This window comes from Nematolebias whitei, chromosome 7 (assembly GCF_014905685.2).
Source record: "Nematolebias whitei isolate Nwh7 chromosome 7, NemWhi1, whole genome shotgun sequence".
NCBI lineage: Eukaryota > Metazoa > Chordata > Actinopteri > Cyprinodontiformes > Rivulidae > Nematolebias > Nematolebias whitei.
The window spans coordinates 10,327,610-10,350,982 of NC_056504.1; the positions used below are offsets into that span (position 1 = coordinate 10,327,610).

The 23,373-nt window shown below is 41.6% G+C and overlaps 1 protein-coding gene across 1 annotated transcript in view; it reads right to left on the reverse strand.

Annotated features, from left to right (window-relative positions):
- The window catches only part of magi1b (membrane associated guanylate kinase, WW and PDZ domain containing 1b), a 189,788-nt gene that overhangs the window by 11,720 nt on the left and 154,695 nt on the right, over positions 1–23,373 (reverse strand). The window contains exons 13-18 of the mRNA XM_037678617.1: positions 14,483–14,514; positions 11,928–12,174; positions 7,829–7,920; positions 6,742–6,934; positions 4,832–5,209; positions 2,102–2,305 (exon numbers count right to left, since the gene is read on the reverse strand). Coding sequence (XP_037534545.1) covers positions 2,102–2,305; positions 4,832–5,209; positions 6,742–6,934; positions 7,829–7,920; positions 11,928–12,174; positions 14,483–14,514 — 1,146 coding nt within the window. The remainder of the gene's footprint in view (positions 1–2,101; positions 2,306–4,831; positions 5,210–6,741; positions 6,935–7,828; positions 7,921–11,927; positions 12,175–14,482; positions 14,515–23,373) is intronic.

Genomic DNA, 23,373 nt, shown 5'->3' on the forward strand with positions numbered 1-23,373 from the left:
CTTGTCTCACTGATTTAATCTGATTCTGCGACTCTGATAATCCTGATAATATTTGATAAATGTGAAAATGAACCCCTAAAAGGGAAAAGACAAATCTGCACTTTGCTGTTCGTCCATCTTGGAAGTTTTTTTTTGGCAGAATTATGTCCAAGAATCAAGAAAAGGACGGTTGGACTTGTTGGATTGGTCTGTCAATCCGTAAAGGATTGAAGTGGAAAGATTATAAATGTTTCATAAACTTGTGATATTGATGTTTTAGTTGGTGAAATATGTATTACTACAGACCCAGCTCATAGTGTTCGTCTTCTGTGATGGTACTAAACAGCAAATGTGCTGACGACCATCTAATACAGGCAGTGAAACAAGAAAAAAACACAAAAGATCAAAGACCTAGCATTCCTTGAAAGATTGCACGTCGCCTCTGAGATTTCACGCCAGAGTCTCATCTTATATTGAGATATGACACTGCTGAGCCATTTTGGTTAAACCTTACATATGACCTTTTGTGTGATTATGTCAGAGTTTCTTTATTTGTTTCTTTATTTTTTATTTATGTGTACAGGTATGTGCTGTGAATGACTATCAGCCACTACTACTTCAGATTTTAGCTCCATATTTGTGAAATAAATAAATAAATAAAAATACCGTGTTAAAGCCATTTTTGTGTTTTGTAAATCAGTTGGTTGTGGCGGCTATCTTGAACTAGCATGACTCAAACGTTAATCCGTTGTAGATGTACATTTGGTAACTAATTTCTGGGAACTAATTAAAAGTTGTCCACTTGTTCAGGAGATACTTTGGGAACAGACAGTGTCAAAAACAGACAACGGTACAATCCTCATCGTCTGCTTATTCTTGTTGGCAATAAGTTCCTATTGAGTTTATCGATTCTTATAAATATTTGGGTATCTTGGTCGATTTACACCTCAGTTAAGTCCCACATCAAAAACCTGGTAAAGAAACTGAAAGTTAAACTGGGTTTCTTTTTCAGAAATAGATCCTAACTCTGAATGCTAGGAAACGCCTTGTATCTGTGACTTCCCTTCCCTCCATTGACTATGGTGACATTATTTACATGAATGCTCCTACAAGAACCCTGCAGATGTTGCATGCTGTCTATCATGGTGCACTAAGATTTATAACTGGCTGTGATTATCGTACCCACCACTGCACCCTGTATTCACTGGTTAACTGGTCATCATTAACTTCACGCAGACTCTCCCACTGGTACATTTTCATCTTTAAATCACTTCTTAGTCTGCTGCCTTCATACATCTCCTCCTACATGTCTCTACGCGAGTGCAGCTACAGCGTGCGCTCTCAGGACATTATTACCTGCAGTGTTCCCTCAGTGAGGACTGAACTAGGCAAAAGGGCCTTCTGCTCCGCTCCTGTTTCCTGGAATATCTTACAAAAAGATCTAAAGCTCTAGACCTTGACCTCTCTAAGTGGCTTCAAACATCTGCTAAGTTCATGGCAAAAACCAACGCAGACATGTTCCTGTATTTAGCTTTCTACATCGCTTTATAATGTAGCTGTTTTTTTAATTTTTTATATAACTTTCTTCCATTTATTTTTCAATTTATATTTATATTTTTAACGATTTTCTACTGATGTCATCATTCTTTGTTTAAGAAAGGTCTCTCTTGTAAGAGTCCTTGAGGCTTAATGAGAATAACCTGTATAATAAAGGTTGAAAGAAAAAAGTAGCTAAAGGCTACCCTGCTTCTCAAATAGCAAGGTATTCCTTTAAATATCTCAAAAGGCCAAATTTTATCTAAAGAAAAAAAAAAACTGCTTCAGCTGTTAAAATCAGCTTCTATAGGGGGCCGAGATGGTGTAGGGGCAGGGCAGCCGACTCGGGACCCGAAGGTCCCAGGTTCGATCCCTGGTCATTGCACATCTCGTGGTGTCTCTGAGCAGGACACCCTATCCCCAGTTGCTCCCCGGGTGCCTTCCACAGCCGCCCACTGCTCCACCTGGTGGTGGATGGGTTAAATGCAGAGAGCCATTGCCATTGTAAGGGAACATACGATGATGACAGTTCATACACATTATTATTAGTTTAAAGTTGAGTTTTCAGCTGCTGTTTTGAACTCACCGTCTCCAGGAATGATGCGCAGTGTGACAGTGTTCCCTGCCTCCTTGATGAGGTTGACGATGTCAGAGTGGGATTTATTGGTGATGGAGCATCCATTCACAGCCAGGATGCGGTCGCCAACCTTCAGCTTCCCACAGCGGTCCGCTGGGCTCCCTTCGATGATGCGCCCTATTTTGTGAGGCATGGCCACACATGCATTTCCAGCTTTGATCACATGTTCACATTCAGTGTGTACGTTTAGGGTGTGTGAAGGGTCATGTTTGGAGAGATGGAAGAAGAAGAGAAAAAGGAGCAGAAAGAGAAAAATCAGCAGGGTTAGGAGTTAATTCCCCAGCAGCCAGCAAAGCTAAAGGCAAAAAAAAAAGACAAGAGGATCAAGATATATCAGAATAAAATGCAAGCATCGGCGAAGGAGGCCAAATGTAAATTATCTCTGCAAAGAAATCAGAGAAAGTACCACACTGCAGTTCTGAAAATCCATTTTTTCCTGATAAATCATAGGAAAATTTGAACCCACATATCCTATCTTGCATCCGCTTCTTTTATTAAAGCTTTCGCTGTATTACGAGTCTTAAAAGTGTGATTAATATATTACCATCTTGGCAGGAACAAGCTAATGGGGTAACAAGTCTGCAACTCTACATCCCAGATACTTGTACCTGCAGGATGCTGGAGACGACAAACATTCATCAGAGCTGACATCTCACCAACCACCCTGAGCTGTTCTCTTCCTCTCCGTCTGCAGACGGATGCATGCAATCACTCTATCCTCACTCCTCTTACTTTTTTATTATTACTCACATAAACCGTGCATCATCCTTACTACTTTACTCAAGCACTAATTTCTCCATCCCCCCTCCAAACCCATTTCTGTCTGATTAACTGAATCTAGCCAGCTGTAGGCAGTAAAAAATTGAGTGCAGAGTGAAAGGGAAGAAATGTGAATTTTACATGTTAAATCAAAGCAAATAAAGCTCATCTGCAAGCCTGCGCCATCGACTCAGGCCTGTGAAGGGGAAATTTGCCGCTTTGTGAACCAACCCAAGAAGCTGAGCGATTTTAGATTTTCTTTAGTCTACTCACAGCAGCAGAGGCAAGAGCACGGAGGGCAGTGAAATGTCATAGTAATATAAGCAGAGGCAGTGAGGCCAAATAGTGCAATGCATAGAAAACAGACCACTGGTTTTGTAAATAAGAATCAGTTTCCATTGAATTCATGTATTTATGAATGTGGCAGTAAAAAAGCACCAACTTTGAGGCTGAAAAAGCCAGATGTCTAAAAGCAGTTAGTCAAAACGATCTTCAAGACGAGTCTGAGTGATTGAATATTTTTGATTTCCTGTTTGGAGAACTGCATCCTCATTAAGCTGTAATTTGGCGTATGGTACCGACCTGTTCAGCTGAAGCCATTTAAATTGAGTTGAATAATACAAAGTGTCTTACGTAAGCTCCACTTCACTTGTGATCAATTATGAAGGCTCTGTGAGAGTAAAGCCACAGCTGCAGTGGAGGAAAGAGCTTCAATGTCTCGCTTTGACAGGCTTAAGCAAAAATGTGAGGGAAAAAAGATGCACATCTTTGAAGGTTGTTGATACTGATCAGTCGCGAGTGTAAATAGCCACAATCTGTGCAGGCTGTCAGGCATAGCGTTCAGTGGTTTTAATAGATGATACAAAGGAATCCCACAAAGATGACAAAAAGATTTAAAGAACCCAAAAGTTAAGAAAAAGCTTATATGTGTGTTTCAGGTTTTGCTGAGAAGAATCTGTAATAGTTGCATGTAGCATGTATCAATGTTTCCACAAATGTTGTGTGTGTATGTATATTAGGGCTGGACGATATGGCCAAAACTTTTATCACGATATATTTCTGAATTTCGGTCGATAACGATATATTTTGATATTGATATAAACAATATGAAAGCCTCAGAAAAACTGCACAAACTGTACAAATAAATTAATGTTCACCTTTTATTTGTATTTAGCCTTCAAAGAAATTGAAATCACCGGCAAATAAACATAAAACTCTCAACTTTGTCAATATTAATAGTTTTAACTGGAAGCAACAACATAACCTAACCCATGTTTCTCTTTTGATACAGCTGGGGGTGTTTCAGGGACACGTTGGCTCAGACTTTTATTGTGCTTCATCTTCTGACTCTCAGCATCTTCTATCAAGTGGAACAAGTTAGATGTGTTCCCACCGCTAGTTGGAACGACTCTGTCACATTTTGCAGCACACTGACTGAAACCTGCAGTTTATTGGATCTTAGAGAGCCGAACCACTTCCACACCGTCAAATTAGTCTTTCCTCTCTTTTCATTTATGTCATCTGCTTTCTCTTTACTTGTGAAAGCTTGTTCAGTCACATTCTGACGGTCATGGGCACTCATTTTGATACGAAAACTTAACGCGCGTTGGAGATTAGCCTAGCCTGCTACCGCTAACTCCTTCTGGACTCGAGCTCTGCATAACATCTACGTCACCACGCACTTACGTATTTGTGTTGCAGCTTTTTCTGTCCAGGTTGAAACTGAAGCGGCTGCTTCAACCCGAACAGAAAAAGAAATGCGTCTGTGAAACACTGTAATCATATCGAAATATCGAAAATGTGCTTAAAACTCATAACACCATTATTGAATAAAAGTATATCGTGATATATATTGATATCGAATTATTGTCCAGCCCTAATGCATATACATATATATATATATATATATGCATCACTTACCAAAGGTGGTGCCTGCTTCAGGACGCGACACTGACGAGACGATGACGAAGCCAAATCCTTCGTTTTCACCACGTCGGATCTCGACGTCATAGGGCTGCACCGCAGAGGAGACGCCGGTGGAGTTGGCAATGGGGGGCTGGGAGGAGGAAGTGGTGGCAGCTGTGGCGGCGACTACAGAGTTCCCACTAACCGCCACCCCGGTGCCTCCTCCACCACTGCCAATGCCAGAGGTGGAGCCGCTACCGGAGCTGACGGTGTTGAGGGAATTCTGGCTGCCCTGCAGGGTGCGCCTCCCGATTTCCTCCGTCAGGCTGGGCGCCTGCGTGCTGCTGTGGTGTGAAGACGCTGGTGATGGAGGCACATCTCCCTCTGCTTTAACTAGACACAGGAAAGGTGGAGACAGAGAGACAAGACTTTATGGAAGAAATGGACAAAAATGCAAACAGGGAGGTGAGGGACAACAGATGCAGGAGGCCAAAACTGTAAAATTAAGACGGGGAATTAAGATAAGCTGGTAAAAAATTGTGCCCGTAACTGTTCAAGTAGCTCAAAATGATGATTTAGAAGTGATGCACAACAAGGCAACTTCCAAACCAACTATCCTAACATAGCTTATCTTGTTCTAATGAATTGAAGTCCACTGGAGACCTTTGGACAGCAAAGCCTCTTCAACAATCCCTTTTCTGATCCATTTCAAACAAAAGCTGAATTGAAGACGTGGTCTGCCTGCTGAATCTGGACGTTTCATTCCACATTTAATTTCCTGTTCAGCTGCTCAATGAAGGCGCCTCATACTTTTAACGCTTTGAGCCAGACAGGGAACAGCAGTGCACTAATGCCGTCTTCAGGCCAAAGGTTGACCACCCTCTCCATCATGTTTATGGACTTTTCTTTATCGCCTGCTGGGGAGCAGAGTGGAGCCGAGCCGAGATGAGCGGCGTGACAGCAGTGATGGTGGTGTAGGCGTTTGCTTGTGAGAGCAGCTGTCCACTTCTACTTCCACACTAAAACAGTGGAAGAAGGGCCAACCTCTGCTTGTAGCAAGCAGGACCCCAGGCTGCTGACAGAACTATGGTTAAAATAAAGGTAGCTACAAATATAACCTGTAGTAGTGCATTAGACATTGTGAGGTGGGTGACAAAAGTAGAGTTGAAAGAAAAATCTGGTGGCTCCAGTGTCCTGTGCTCCAGCATCAACGTGTGGCATGGAGGCTGCACAGCTGCAGAAAGAAAAGCTTTGCAGAGAGTGGTGAAGGCTGCACAGAAGTCTGTTGGAGTCAGCCTCCCCACCATCACAGACATCTACACCTCCAGATGCAGGAAGAGGGCCACCTGCATCATGAAGGACCCCACTCACCCAGCACACACACGTTTTGCCCCGCTCCCCTCAGGAAGGAGGTTGAGGAGCATTAAGTATAGAACCACTAGACTGAGGAACAGCTTCTACCCTGAAGCTGTTACTCATAAATCCCTAACCAGGAAAATCAATGTAATGCCACTTTAATTGGTGATATGTGACTTATCTGTGCTGCTGATTATCCATGCTGCTGATCTCATGCTGCTGATTATTTCATGCTGCTGTATTCATACCCATCTGCTCATTATACTCATGTTCAGGCTGCTGTTTAATGTACCATATTATTTTACATTACTAGTTTTTAACGTATATCTTAGATCTTTTAGAGTATTGTTTAAAGTTTGTTTAATGTATGTCTTAGTTTATATCTTATATCCTTATTTAGCGTTTCTTTCTATACTTTATATTTTTGCTATTGCTGGGTGTAACTGGGACCTCGAGTACACAATTTTGTTCCACCTCATGTGATGCAAATGACGATAAAGATCCCTGAAGCTTGTTTCAGTGTTGCACTGATTGATCTGCTCCCTCCTTTTGACCAATGATGTTCTTACCTGCAAAGCCGGATTTGCGTTGCACGGTGAGATTAACGTGGCCCTGTTTGGCCGCCTGCTGCATCAGTTGCACCACCAGCTGATGTGACTTGCCCACCACTGCTGTGCCGTCCACACATATGAGTTCATCACCGGACCGCAGACGCCCGTCCTCGTCGGCAGCACCATACTTTACTATGTGGCCAATGTAGATCTAAAACACGTAAAGCAAATAAATTATATTTTAAACAAAAAAGGTTTGTAAGCTCAGTCATCCAGGTAGACGACAACAAAACATGTTAAATCATGTCAACAAAGTTCATGCTCAATCATCCAGGTACCAAATCCAATAATTCTCTGTCAGGTCATCTGGACAGTTTCTTTTTTTATATAGAGTATTCCAGTAAACGGTTTCCCCACCAAGCAATACAACTTTTTTCCTGAACCACTTTGGCCTTGGTTGTCCTCAGGCTGTTTCTGTGAGTAACAAGTTGGCCATCTGATCGAAAACACTTGATTGTTGTACATGGTGATTGATTGTTTTGCACGTGTTAAAAGTCTACTTCTGAGATTCCAACAGGAGGTTGGCTTGAAACACAGCAGTGAAGGCTACCTATGGGACAGATCTGGTTGACAGGCCGTAGACTGAGGAAGTCCTCTGGATGGGGGATGAAACATTTCTCACTTACAGAAACTGGTCCAGATGACGTGATTTAACTTTTTTTGTTGTTCAAATATACTTTGGCACATGGATCCCAATAAATTTGTGTTTAGTGTAGATGAAGAATTTAACGTTTCTACAAAAACAGCTCAGGTTTCTGGAACAAGCATGCAGCATGTTATTCTAGAGCAATAATGTAAACTTCACGCTAATATTTCAACTAGTTATTTTTATCCACAGCTGTACAGAAACCCAAGACCAGTTAAGATTGGGGAAAAAAATGTACAGAATTTTCTACTGGTCTCTGGAAAACAGCTCCTTTTCTTATTAAAGTACTGAATCATTGCAGTTGGAAGACTAAGAGGCAGAGTAAAAAATCTAGGTCACTTTTAAAGCACATTGGAAAGGTTTCAGCTGCAGGAGATGAAGAAACTTTAGGAGACTCACAGGTTCCCCCGGCTCATTGCCTCCAAGGATCCTAAAGCCAAACCCTGTATCCTTCCTCCACAGGAAAATGTCCTTTTCCTGGAAGTCTGGAACTGTGAAATCAACAAACAAGCATTAAGATTTCAGAAGAATGCAACTCATCAAAAAGAAAATGCCTCGTCTTTGCACTAGCAGAAGAACAGTTCAGCAGTAGCCTAGTGGTGGACATTTGGCTTAATCCTCTCAAATGTCCTGCACATTATAGACACATGTACTGTTTTAGGTCAATTTGAGCATAGTTAAAGTCAAACTGTAAATAACTCTCCTATTAACTGTTCACGCTTTGACACCAAGGCGGTAAAAAGAAATAACAAACAACGATTCATCAAAGATGGCAGATAATCTATTTCGGGCGAGGATCCAAATTACCAAGTCAAATAAAAACTTAAGAAAAATCATGCATGCGTGCTTTCATATGTAGACAGAGTCCCTCCTTTGTGCCAAAATTAGAAAAAAACTAGCTAAAGCTTTCTTCTGATGTCTGAAAATAGTAAACTTTTCCTTTTATCTTTTTAAAGCCTTTGTTGTGACATTTCTGCTTGGTGGAGGAGTTTTAAAGAGGCTGCACGATTCTCTTTACCTAAAGTGATGCGTGGCATGCAAAGCATCCGTTTCCTTTACGGTGTATACTGGGGCGAACCTTCCCTTTGTCTGCGGCTATAATACATGAGGCCGAGGCAGGCTATATATTATCAAGCCTAATGTGGAAAGTTCAGTCCATTTGTACTCACAAAACACAGAACTGAGCATCTGTGTTTGGTAGAAAACAAAGGTGATGTATGGAAGAGGCAATCCACTGCAGTGGTTGACAGCTCATGGATTACATATGTCAAACTCAAAGCCCGTGGGTCAAATATGGCCATTACTAACATCTTATCTGCTCCCCAAGGTGATATTTTAAACGAAAAGTATTGCTTATCACTTTTATGCTTTCTTGCTATACTTACTTTATAATAAACGTTTCATTTAGTGCAAACTTCTCATGACAGCGGGCTAAATTTGAAACCAGATAAAAGGTTAGATTTTTCAGAAATCTTTAATTCTGATGTGAAAAGAGCAATATAGAATATTGAATGAGGTCGATCAAACTCTTATCGATGAACCTGCAACCCAGATAAGATGCCAAGTGTCTGACTTTAGCTAATGCATGAACTGAAATTGGTTCTTGGCTTGGACAGAGTTTTTAATTTTGGTCCTCTTTTGTAAATGAGTTTGACATCCCTAAGCGGACTTGAAATCGTAATCAGCTACTTTTGTAAATAAAAAGATAAAGCCGCTGTGCACATATGAATGCATTGGTAAGTTTGCAGCAGTGTTATACTTGCAAACGTGCGTCTTTGAACAAACTCCCGGAGAGATTTTTGCTCGCTCCAACACAGACCATGCTGCTGCCAAAGAAAAGCCACAAAGAAGAAACAGCGTGGCAGACAACATAAGAAGCCTATTCCCAATCTGTTCCTTCAGTCAACAGTTAAAATCCACTCGGAGTGGAGCCATTTCTTTTAATCCAGCTCACTGTTTCCGAGGACAAACGGGGAAAGTGTGAGGGAAAGGCTAACTGTTGCAATCTGTTCCTGCACTCGGGAGAGTCAGCAGCACACCCTGCTTGACCCGTTGTTACATGTATAAGTGATCCCTATAGTGAGGTAATTAAACATGTGTGGCCATTTACACACACACAAAAAAAAGACGTCAAGTTAAATTAGTCTGGATGTTTGAAACATGAAGGAAATTAAATTGGGGACATGGTACACACAGTGATAATCAATATAAAGTCTAAACACACGAACAAGTCTGTTAGCTTTTTCTTTTTATTAGAACGGCTTCATCCTGAACAAGTCGGGTTATTTCTGCAGATGGCAGTCATTCAATAGAGTCTGCAGAAAGACCTTGACTTCAGCAGAACACGAAATCACATCAGATGTGAATGCAGAGAAATTACATTGCTTTAGTGAAGGCCAGAGACCCGCCGAGCGCATCACGACAGATTTTACAACGTGAGCTCGCAGCAGTGCGACGACGAGGATTTACCTCTATTGGCATAGGTCACCTGACCCGTACCCACGTGCTTCTAGTGTTTCTCATACGTACAACCTTTCCTTTTGTACTGAAGTGCAAGGGAAATTTGGAAAACTCCTGTTGAGATCCACCCTTCCTTATCTTGAATCTTGTGTTGTTTTTTTATTTTTACTTTTCACCTATTGTTTATTGGCTTTTCCATTTTAAGACAAATGATCTAGTCTTTTTCCACAAGCTTCTAAATAATGAAAACCCTTGACAAGAGGTGCTTGGGCAACTGATAAGATGTTCACATAACAGCACTCAGACCCCCCCCCCCCCTTCTCCCTTTTATTTCTAAACTTGACAGAAGATCTGAGGCTTATTCTTATTAATTGGAGCTATCCACTCGCAGGGAGAACAGAAGAAAGAGGGTGTGCAATCCACTGACATCCACTCCACTATTGCTGCTAATTACGCACTACATGCCTCTTAAGGGAAGTCTAAGCAATAGTGTATCTGTAGTGCCAGTGTCCAATTGGACAAAAGTGGCATGATTAGCCTTTAAAGAACAGGACCAAAAGGACGGGGGGGGGGGGGAACGTCTGCTTCAAATGTGTCTTCAAGCACATTGGACTGTGCAGTAACCAAAACTATCAGTAATATGTAACTGACAGTAGTATTTGTGTTTGTACAAGCTGAGTTAAATGGGGATAATAAACTAATAAACAACATGTACCACAGACTAAAATACAGTGAATTTTGCAGCAACAACGCTGCTAATTTAGAAAGGTTTTAAACTATATATCTTCTGCTTTTTACATCCAACATTTAAAATACAAGAATATATTAGAAAAACATATTTAATGCATTTACACTTTTGTGAATTTTGTGAGATTAAAACATGTATTGGACATTTAAAGCTAACAATAAAGCTTAGCTTAGCACAAAAACTGGCAGCAGGGGGGAATATTTACCTTGATCTTTCAAAACAAAACAAAATTATTTAACAGAGCAATGTCTTACCTTTAGTTTTAAATATCGTATGCACTTTTTATTGTTTTTTTTTTCTCTTAATTGATAGTAAACGAAACAAAACCAATGAAAATATATATTGTATATTGTGTATATTTAGTTGATGTTTTTCTTAGTTCATATCTTAGATGTTGTTGCTGTTTTTCTTGTACATTTTATTGTTGGATGTAACTGGGACCCTGTGTACATAATTTCGCTCCACCACATGTACCACATGAGGTGCGAATGACAATAAAGAAACTCTGACTCTCTGACTCTGAAAAACACTTTGTATAAAGTCAAGCTAACTTCCCCCCACAGGCCTTCTTTGTTAGCAAAGATACACCGTGCTCTGCTGTAGTTCGGATGTTTTGAGGTGTAATTCTTTGAAAAGACTAAATCAAATTAATATATTACCTGATGTTTGAATCTCATTGAACAATGGAAACATTTATTTCTGATCAGACAGGCAGACTAACAGCTAATCCAAACCAGACCGAAATCAAAGTGAATTGCTGCTAAGAAGTGCTAAGGCTAGCTGCCGCCGCCACTATTTGTACACTGTAAGAATTTTTTTTTGTAAATAATTGTGCAAAGTGAAACGGATGATAATGTAACATGCTTATAAAATGTTTGAGATAAGAGCTGTAGTTGGGACTGGCCTTGCTTGGATTAGCTGTTCATCATTATTGAGAAAAATCATCTAATTTTCCAAACTGATGCCGTTATAAAAGTTATCTACAACAGGTAGTATATTAACTGTTCAAAAAATTTACATAGAATCCCATTTCAAAAAATTTAAAGGCTTGCTTTAAAGTTTAGTCGCTGGTTTCCATCCCCAATCATAGAAATGAATGTTTTTTTTCCATCATGTGATTAAAAATAAACTGGTCTTTTTTTTAAAAGAAAAAACAACATTTGTTAACATTCAGGACTAGTTTCCTAAAACTTGCTTCTTAAGAACCATTCAACAATGTTACACCAATGGTCTCCAGCCAGCTCCCCATGCAGCCCTCATCCAACCGCCACCAAAAATGCAAATACTTACGCCTACTTTCATACATGCTCCTAGACTGGGCCCAAATCTTAAAGGGGTCCGGTTTTCTCTGGATGGTCCCGTCTCCTTGAGAGTCCTGGGATGGGAGGCCAGGTAAGGGCTGTGAGGGGGGAGGGGGAGCACCGGTTTCACTGAGCGGGGGTGCCAGGGACGAGTGACTGGGCGACTCGGTGTGAGCGCTCCGGTGGCTGGAAACGCTGTGCTGGGAACTGTTCTGACTGTCCTTCCTTGACAATTGCTGTTGGAGAAGTAGATCAACATCATTTGACTCTTGAAAACAGGCTTTGAAGGAACGGGGAAGATTAACTCGGAGTTGACAGACAGGTAGATAAAAAACATTTAAAGGTTATTGCATCCTCAGCAGCACATCAGAGAGAAAGATCGGGGATTGTGGCTGGTGAGAGGAGAAACCAGGAGAATGAAGATATGAATACAAAAGAGGGTTTCTTTTGGTTACAGTTCAATAAAAGAGTAACACCACATTCTCTTTGGGGTAAAAGAAAGCATACTCTGTCTTGCTACCTTAATCACGGCAAAGAATAATCAAGCTGTTTTATTCATAGAAATCCTTTTAGCTTACAAAGACAGATAAGGGAAAAAAAACTCATGGATTCTCATGATTAAGTCATTCGACTATGAAATAAAAACACAGTGGTTCAATTTACAAAGGGAGCCTTGCCTGTTCCTTTTGTTTAGCACAGGGGAGTGTTTTAATAAAATAAAAAGCTGCATTGTCTGCTGCATATAAGAAAGTCTCAGTGAATACAGCACTTGTAGGGTTTGAAACAAAGGGAGGATTTTACTGGTGCAGGTCCTCATAAATTGCACCCAGACCCTCAATTACATGGACACTTAAACACTCGCTGAAGGGTTTGAGGTGTTTAAGGAGCACATAGTTCTGAGCTCAAGTGCAAGTACACTTCAAGTTCAAGTTAAAATCCCGCTCATCATTCTTGTCAAAACACCCTTTTTAGCAGTTAAATCTTTGTTAGTCGGCAGAATTTGCGCTGCTGTGGCAAAAGGAGTCACAAAGTGAGTTACAGGCAGAGCGTGAGGAGTAGAGGCAGATATTTTAAGAGAGTGGGAGAAAAATGACAGCAGCTAAGACTCTTCGTATCATGTGACCACATATTACTTCGGATTCAGTGAACAAAAATATACCAGGAAGTGGCTCGTCGGCTCGAGTATCAAAGTGTTTGGCCTTCAAAGTGCAACTGTCTTCAATAAATTCACTCATTACTCACTGGATCTGCCTCCTACACCTCTGCAATTCATGTTTATATTCATCAAGCTCGTTAAGACGTAAGAAGCTTGATGCTCTTGGAAATACTGTGAGCTTTGACCTGCACGTTGTGTTTTGAGTGTCACCTCTACACCTTTAGTAGTGCTCTTAAAGAAATATAACTGTGGAAGCATTTCATTAATCCAACGTGCAGCGCTTGTTTTGGAGTTATCGATTTCAATACCAACCTTTCCCCTTGAACACAAAATTAATTATTATTTACTTTTGTTCCATCAAATAAAATGGCACCTCCATTAGCCATTTTTCTAGTTTTGTTTTGTTTTTCTCTCAATGCACAAGTTCTAAATACTGCTCCCCTTTCAAACTAAAACAAATCATTGGCTCCTGATGGATCTATTAAAATGTGACCTTCTACAGACACTGTGTTCTCCTATAGTGTTCAGAAACGGGTCTAAGATGTTGTTTTCCTCCAGATCTAATAAGTTCTTAGAAGACAGAATACAGAAAAGGAAAGAAAAGAGGAGTTAGGACCATGAAAGCAAATACTTGCCTTAAACAAGTGAACTGCCTTCACAGTATTAGTAGTCTTCCAGATTTGTATTTCACATGATTAACCTCATGCAGCTACACATTAAGATCATGCATTTATCCTACCATCAGTCAGTTTATCCATACTGTCTATTGCATTCTAGAACACACCACCACCATTATATAGCCAGCCCCAACACCATACGACCTCATTCCCAAAAACTTTTACACCCTCCAAATAACATCACATACCATCCTAGTGTAATCTCTGTACGGAGGAGCCATGGCATAATTGTCCTGCAAAACAAAATGTAACAAATGCACGTTGAGTCAGACACGATGGAAGGAGCCCCTAAGTACAGACGCTGCAGAATGAGGCCGTCTATCTCCTGTGATCACACATTCAGCTCGCACACCGCAAACTTAGCACCCAGCATGATGCGATCATCAGCATGTTAGCAACCCAACTCACGCGGCGCATCAAAGCCCCTCGTCCCATCCCCCGCCAGAAAGCGGGGTGGGCGGAGGACTCGTGTAAAGCTACAGGGATCCACCCCGGCACAGCGCAGCACCCCCCTTGTCTACAAACAGGTCAACAACATCAGCACAAGTTATGCCACATGGGGAGGTGGGGGTGGGCTGGGATCAGGAGGACGGAGACGAGAGGCAGGGGAAGTGAGCGCAGTCTTCCTCCACACAGATGCACATATGTAGATTTATGAGTAGTGAATGGTTGGACAGGATGGGGAAATTAAAAAGAAAACCAAAATCTTACCAGTTTGGGGCTCTTCTTTGCAGGTGCCACTCCTGTGAAGCCAGACAGAGAAGAGGAAAAAGACAAAGAGGGTTACCATCAGAGTTTGTAGTCCATGTTCAGACAAAAGGTCAGAGCAAAAAATTAAGGTGAGGGACAAGTATTCCTAATGTAGACTCCCAAACAACGTCCAAACAGTGCTGATCTAGCCCTCAAAGCCCCTCCGCTTCTCTCTTTCCCTGCTTGCCCATCCGCGGCTGGCGTTTGAGGAGGAGGAGGAGGGGAAGGGGGGGGGGGGGGTGCAGGCAGCGCGATCTATCTGCATCACCGCCGCGGCCAGCATTTGGCTTGACTGGCGCAGCGAAAGAGTGGGGCTGGCCCCAAGGGCTTACCCAGAGCTCGCTAAACCTCGGCTACCCATCAACACACACACACACAAGAGCCAGTGTGTGTTGGAGGGGAGAAAGTGTGAGCTAAGGAGGAAGGAAAGACCACTGGACAGCAATTAAACCAGAGAATGGAGAGAGTGGAGTAAAGAGGAGAAAAGAAGCGAGCTTTGTTCTGGAGTTCCTGGCCGTAGGCATTACCCATGGAGAAGGAGTCCAAGATACTGAACATTAAATTATAGGCAACCGTCAGTTCCCCTCTTACTGAGACCATCTTCCTGTGTCCGCTGAGCGCTGCGCTCCGCTGTCGAAGGCTCCAGCATCTATAGGCAGTTGGCGCGTCCTCCAGGTCTCTCCCTTTCCTGCTGCCTTTTTTTTTTCCCACGTTCTCCCTCTCTCTCACCTCTCTGCTCACTGTTCTCCCTCTCGTTTCTTCCCTCAGCATCATCCGCCTCCCTCCCTCTCCCTCTCTCTCTCTCTACACTCCATCTCACTCTCCCTCCCACCCTCACATGCTGGTAAACATCTATTCAGCTGCACACACACACACACGCAGAGTGGCAAGCATCAGATGGTTTCATGCAGCAGTCCCGACACAAATCAAAGTGCGCTTGAGGTATGATAGACGTCTTTCTGCACGAGTGAGCAGTGAACAGAAAAAATAAATAAATCATCCCAGAAATATCATTATCACAGACAAGCACGCAGAAAATAAGACTGACAGATGACTGAAACTACAGCACAGGCGCAAATCCACATGGGCAAAGACGCTCCACAAGCCCACGACCGACCTCTCCCTCTCTACCTCCACTCTGCATGAAAGTAACGCTTGTATAAACTTATGGAAATGAGAAGGGGAGAATGAATCTAAGAGACAAAGAAGAAGGAAAAAACAGGAGTTGTGCTTGTATTCATCTCCTATTTAAAATTCAACAATAAGCGGACACCTCTTACAAACAGCAGATGTGTCCATCGCACATAAAACTGCACGAGACAAAGTCTTTCCTTTGAGGAAAATGGGCCATCATTGTGCCAATCCAATAAGATCTTCACACTTCTGCTCTTGTCTGTGCTATCTTTCAGACATCTGGCTTCATTCACAACCGACAGCGCCAACTGTGTTACGTCTACAACCTTCTTCTCTTTCCTGCCTATCCAGCGGCTCCCTTTCTCCAATCTGTCTTTGTCTTTTTCACCCGCCTTCCCCCACACCAATCCAAAATGATTCATTTGGGAGCGCCAGCAATGCCTTAAACAAGATGCATGATCATGCTGTCACTCCAAAAGTACTCTCTCTGGGCAAATGATGCTGTCAGTCAAGATGTCATGGTAGTGTTTGATTAGCCTTCAGCTACGAACTGCAGCGAATCTGCTGCTGCTTTTTAGAAAACAGTCTCCTAGCTTCGCAATCACACCTACTAATACAGAAAACAGACACACCCAAGGAAGTAAATAAGCTGATTAGGAGATGGATGAATTTGCGTATTTATGACACAAAACAAATGTTTGATTTGCGGCAGATCTGACTCTAAAAATCAGTCACAGAAGATAGTACTCTAGTTTTTTTTTAACTGCAAGGTGTAAAAAGCTTTAAAGACAAATCATTCTGTAAAGTAAATGATTGATTTTACAAAAGGTACAAAAGTCATTGTTACATTAGTAGGCAGAAGCCTGACTCCTGGATTTTGTGTGGCTGTAGGCGAAGCTGCAGAGTGTTTGAAGCGCTCTCACATCAAAGGTATTGTGGCTGTTTAGACCAACCTCCATACTCAATTACATACAAGAGGAAGGAACGAGTGGTTTTAGACATGTGGGCGAACTGGCCAGCTCTTCGAAAACCTGAGCAGGAGCGCTCAGCCGAACCCTTTAGGTGTAAAAAATGCATAAATAAAAAACTGACCAGGAGCACTGTGGGGCTGTACAATTATCCTCCTTAACACTAAACTTAAAACCTGGATATTAAGGTCTGTCTTTATGATTTAAGATATATCAACAGAATACCATGTAGCAAAGCCAAACTAATGAGTTAAATAATTTTGTGACTGTTCTATTAACTGTGGCAAAATCAAGACTTTTTTTTTAATATTTAAAGGAGAAGCAAACAAAAATATGTTAAAAAAAAAGTACCGGCAATGTCAGCAACATTGTATCCACAAACAGAATCTAGAGAAATGCACTGCTTAAAGATCTCATTTGACTTATTGCACTGTCTAATAAGCAGCAACACACCTTCTGCTGAATAAAATGCACAAGAGGAACTGTTGCACCAACCTGGCAGCACACCACTCACTAAATGGAAGACATTACTAAGCAGATTATGCTCTCTGTCCTCGGTGTGTGTGCACGCGTGTGCATGTGCACACAGTGGTAGACCTTGCCTCAGCGTTATGGCCTCCAACAGGCAGATCCATCTGTCACCTTGGCGACAGTACACGATGACTGTGGAGACTGACTGACTGTCTCCAAGCAACAGTTGTTGTGGCGAGCTGCTCTCTGCTGTACAGTGGATAAGTACCGAACGCGTATCAGCCGTGCACATCAGCAGCCTGCGTGTCACAGCCCTACGGAGTGCAGCTTTATTTGGCTTCTTCTGTGTGTGCCAACGGTGAAATTTCACGTGACAGGAGCATACAAGTGTGACTAACTACAACAGCACGCATTTGGAAGATACAGCTGAGCACCTCATTTTGCAGAAAAGAAAATGTTTTGGGCTCAAACAGGATTTTCTTCAATGATTTTTAACAAAAGCCGGGGTGAAATCCCCCAACTCCTACTATTACACACTTCCACCCAGTGCAGACTGTCAGCAGAGCATCGTCATGGAAACAAAAGGCAGTGTCGTGGTAGAGGGAGAACGGAGAGTATTGAAGGACAAAGTGGTTCACCTTAACCCCGTGCAACAAGCCGTGCTGCACAGGTTCAAGCCCCGACAAAAGTGCCCACTGGTGAATCTTGGGTGCCTAGATGGCCGCCTGCTCTCCTCCCCCACATTATTGCTTTCCCCTGACTGCATTTCTGTTTATGACGATGCCATTGGAACGTTTGGTCAGCAGAATTTTTTTTATGCCAAGTGGGCAAAAATACATCGCTTCCTGCCCGTACGGTGAATTGATTTCTAGCTTTGGTCTGTGCAGGGACCCATCATCAGCGTTTATCTCTTTCTAATGGACGTGTGCCAGACTGTTCGCATCAAACAAGGCTTATAAATGTGAATTTCAGTAACTGTGAGCTTGTTTATGTGGATTGTGCAAGTTCCCATAATTGCGTTTGCGCCCATCAGAGTGTGTTCTCAAAGGACGCTGATCTATTTAGCGTTGCATGACAGAGGGGGGCACTTAAAACTGCTGGGTGCACTCGTACAACATTAAGTTAATAAGAGATGTCTAGTATGACAATGATACACTTTGTGCTTTCAGCCACCTTAAGCTGCATGCATGAATAAGAAAAAAGAAACATCTATCAGCGACACAATATGCACTCATAAAGCGTAAAAATACTAAACTGGAATACACCCTCTGCTTTGAGGGAGTATCTTCTTCTTTCAGCTTTTCCCTCTTCGGGGGTCTCCACAGCGAGTCATCCTCCATCTCACTCTGTCCTCTGCATCCTCTGTTCTCACTCCAACATGTCCTCTCTAACTGCATCCCTATATCTCCTCTTCGTCTTTACCCTGGCAGCTGCATTTCTAACATCTTCTACCATTATACCCACGGTCCCTCCTCTGGACATGTCCAAACCATCTCAGTCTGGTCTCTCAACTTTATCTCCCAGTTGTTCCACCTGTGCTGTACCTCTGATGATCTCATTCCTAATCTTATCCATCCTTGTCACTCCTAATCCGAACCTCAACATCTTCATTTCTGCATCTTCCAGTTCTTTCTCCTGCCTTTTTGTCAATGTATCCATCTCCAGACCATACAACATAGCTGTTCTCACAACTTTCTTGTAAACTTTTCCTTTGACCTTTGATCTTTGCTGACACCCTTTTAGAGCTGTTATTTCTAAACCGAATCCGGAGCCCGTTCCAGCCCGACTCGGATTCGGACCGGGCCATAATAATGTGCTTAATGTGTGGGCCGGGTCGGTCTCAGGCTTTGATGTGGCTTTACGAATCATATAGCACAAATAAAAGTAAACAAGAATACACAATATAAAACCGTGTTAATCTACTTGTAGAGGAGGAGGCAGTAAGTTTATATGTTGAGAGGATGAAGAAAGAAAGAAGAGAGCAGCAGTTAATCAGACTGTGAAGAGATCGCTGGCACATTGCGCAATTACTGCGCACGTGGGTTCAGGCTTCTATGATGCAGTTTTACGAATCATACAGCACAATGAAAACTTAGTAAGAATGCACAATATAAAATTGTTTAATCTACTTGTTGAGGACTGGCTGGTTTAAAAAGGTAAAAAACAGTCGTGTTAATCTCAGATGGACAACCTGTCACCGGTCACGTGTGTCCGTTGACCTGCCGGTTGAAATGGACTTGTGACCTGTCCAGGGTGTCCCCCACCTCTCGCACAGTGATGGCTGGACATGGGCATAAGTGCTACCCGAAAAGGAAGAAGCGGGTGGATGGATGGATCAGCTGATCACCGGCTGCGTGTATCTCTGCTCCTACTGTCATTTGCGGTGAAGGAAGCAGCAGCATCTACAAAAGCCGAAGCTTTATTCTATATTTTTCCAAATCATTTTGCTATAAAAATATTTTTGTTCATCTGTATAGTAGCCTATCTTTAGAGTTGATTTTTTTTAGGCTATTTGTTTTGTATGTTAATATCCATTTGGTGAAACAAGACATCTTACATCTTCCTTTCTTTGAAATATGTTTTTAATATATCATGTAAAACTGATTTGCTTACAAAAGCAGTAAAAGCTTAATAAAAACAACGTCAGGTTTTTTTGGGTTCGGGCCTGTAATTACAGTTAATATGATCGGATTGGGTCGGGTTTGGAAAAAAATGGCTATGGGCTGGGTCAGGTCGGATTTTGTTGGCCAGAATGCAACTCTACACCCTTTGATCGCAAATCACTCCTGAATCTTCTCTCCATTCACTCCATCCTGCCTGGACTCTCTTTTTCACCTCTTTACCACACTCCCCATTTTCCTGGACAGTGGACCCCAAGTACTTGCAGTCCTGCACCTTTGTCCTCTACGTAGAGGATGTATATAAACAGTCAAAGGTGGTTTCAGTAGGTCACACCAGAAGGTAACCTGCGGTCTTGAGCATGCTTTGCGTCAACTTCTCATCTTTTGCAAAGACATAAACAAACCAACTGCAAGATTAACATGCTCGTCCGATATGTTCATATTAGTCTCAGTTTTTTCTCGTCTGCTCAGACCTGTAAGCTGTGATTTGTTCATCTACTGGCACTGTGGCCAGACAGAAAACATCCATCATTCTTCAATGTGTGAGAAGAGGAGAGTGAGGCCCTTTCGCCCAACAGGTCTAATATGTCACTGCTGATTGATGGGTATCGAGGTTGGTAAGGGGGTGATGGGTGGGGGCTGGGGTGGACCAGGAGCAAATCATCACTGGAGTGTTATTTCCACTGCTGCTCCTTTATCATTACTGCAACCTTCGGACATATCTTCATCCACCCGTCTTCCGGTTTCACCCACATTCACCGAAACACCGGCTTTAATTTTACAAAATTAAATAACTTTAAAATAAAATCCTACATCCATGCTGTGACTAAAATTCTCTTCCTAAACAAGTTCTTACTGGCAGCACGTGAGCAGCAGGAGTAAATATCCCAGTGGACTGTGTAACATTTGCACCTCCTTAAAAGGAACAACGGGGGATAAAATATCTGCACCTTGGCGATGGCAACACATCAGGGCCAAAATGAATTATGTGCCTGTGCAGAGCATCAGTGGGGGCATGAAAAGACAGGCGGGGGAAAATGAACCCATTAGAGCAGTGTAATTAGACAGATGAAAGAACGATGTATCATAAAATACAGATCCAACTGGAGTAATAAATCATTCCCGTGTGGTTAGGAAAAGTATATATTGGTAAGGGGAGGTGTCTAAAACCACTGTATTGTGTGTTTATGAACTGCTGCCAGAAAATCTCACTACTTAACACTGAAATCACAGCTTTCCATTAAATCAGAGGCAACAGAACAAGTTGGTGTATTAATTACCACCCAGAAGCTTTTTGCTAACATTTTGAAAGAGAAATGTTAGAAGGTCAGACCTACTAACTTTTACATGAATCACCTATAACACAAGGACGACTTGTCTAATTGGGTGAATCTATCTGGTCACCATAACATCCCTGAGATCGTGAGGTGTGAACTCCAATACTGCTGTGAAGATCTGCTGTGACTGATGAGCTAATGGCTAGTCTGAGTGGGATCATGACTAAAGTGGAGTACTGCAGTCTTGAAACAATCTTAAAATTTTCAAAGAAGTTGATGTAAAAGCCAATTTTATAAACATTTAAATTAGAGCCTGACTGATATATCGATAGGGCCAATGTTGTTGGCCGATATAGGTGTTTGGGGACCTATTGGTACTGGTGATAATTGTCCCATTATGCACTGATCTAATTTTCACCCAAAATGCTGGAACCAGCCGCAATTGTACGCTATATCCAGCAGAGGGCGCAAGAAGACTATTTGTTCACTTTCAGTTTAACTTTCACTTTCAGCACAGCCGAAGCAGTACTGTGGTAGGTACTGTGTAGAATATTTTGCTGAATTGAGCATGGTAAATTTATTTTAACTGATCTGTAAAAAAAATAAATAAATAACAATAATAAATTCTATTCAATCCTCCAACCCGCTTGTCACTAGCTATGTACCTTTCAAGTTAGCAAGGTAGCGTTTATAGGCTATTGCCTTGTAAAACTTTATCCAGAACAATAAATCTAATGTAAAGGTAAAATATATCAGTATTAGTAACGTTATCTTTGTTGTCCTCAATGAAATGTATTGTCTGAAATCTTTACAAAAAAAAAAAAAAAAACACCTCTGCGGTCAATTCTAATTAGACCTTCACCATATGTGACTGACTGTTTTAACAATGAACAATGAAAGGCATTTGTTTTTTTATATTTTTGTAAACGCACTTGATAACTTTATGGTGACTAGTGGATGATAGAAAATATGAATGCATGTTAGAAAGACTGATTTTAAGACCAGTGCACCGCTTGTAAACCTCATGTGGGACTAGGTATAGCATGGATCTAATTTTATTAGCTTCATGGTTGCTAACAGCCGCGTTAAATAAAGAAGCCCTGCTCCACTCGCTGTTTACTTAGATCCTTGGGGGTAGACAAAGCGAAAACTTTTCTGCCATTATATCGGTCATTGGCATTAACCTCACACTCCCAATATTGGTATTAGCAATGGCCAAAATCTCCATATCATTTGGGCTCTAATTTAAATCACCAATAATTTACATAGCTATTTACACTGGATTTTATAAACTGCATGCACTTACAGTGACAGCAGCTAACTAGCACTTCAGATGCTGCCTGTGGCACTTATGACTGTAATATATTAATGTTTACATCAGAAAAACCAACTAATGCAAAACAAATAATTGTATTGACATTTATAAAATATAATTCACATGAAATTCCATTAAAACTTTGGTCCTGACTGTGTGAGGACTACACATTAGCTTGACAATTTGGTCTAAATAAAGCTATTTCTCCAAACTAAGACATGAGCTACTTTAATTGTTCATGCCCTTTCCGCAGAATCCTTCAAAAGAGCTGAACTACCCCTTTAAGTCCTGCACCGACGCTTCATGGTTCACAGTCACACAGCTGATCTTTTGGATTTAGAAGAAATCCGATGCTAAATACTAAATGCTATGTACTGCTTGAATACGTTTTTTTTTTTGTTGTTGTTGCAGCTTTCAGAAGTATTTATTTGTTTCATGAAAGAAACCACAGCTTTTAGAAAATACTTTGATACTACACCATGAATGAGTTCACTTCGTGAGCAACAGTGTTCAGGTACACGGAACGTGATAAAGTAACAACCACAGCAACGGCAGGACCTAAAGTTTCTCACAACACTACACAATATTTCCCACAGCTCCCAACTTGAATTTCTGTTGGCATTGCTTTAAACAATTAGGACCAAACCCTAGCACATACATTTACACAATGTAAAAATAAATAAATTATTGGACCATGCTACCACCAGTCTTTGATTTTTGGTCCATTTCTAACAGTCAAACGTTCACTTTAGATGCTTTTATTACACATCTTTTAGTGGTGCACGCTATACAGCTTGCAGCCATGGAACCTTTTAGGCAACAAACTGCAGCATTTTATACCAAAGTTCATGCTCAATAATCCAGGTACAAATTCAACAATGCAGCACATTATGTTCTGACTTTTATATGGAAACCAGCATGACCATCCAACATAAACTGAAGTGCAAGATACCAACGTTCTCTCCATAACTATTTGGCTTCTGTCAAAGTCACTTCAGTTCTTATGTTCCCAACTAGTGTTGCTTCCAACAAATCAATTATAAGATAAGGCTGAACTTTATTGATC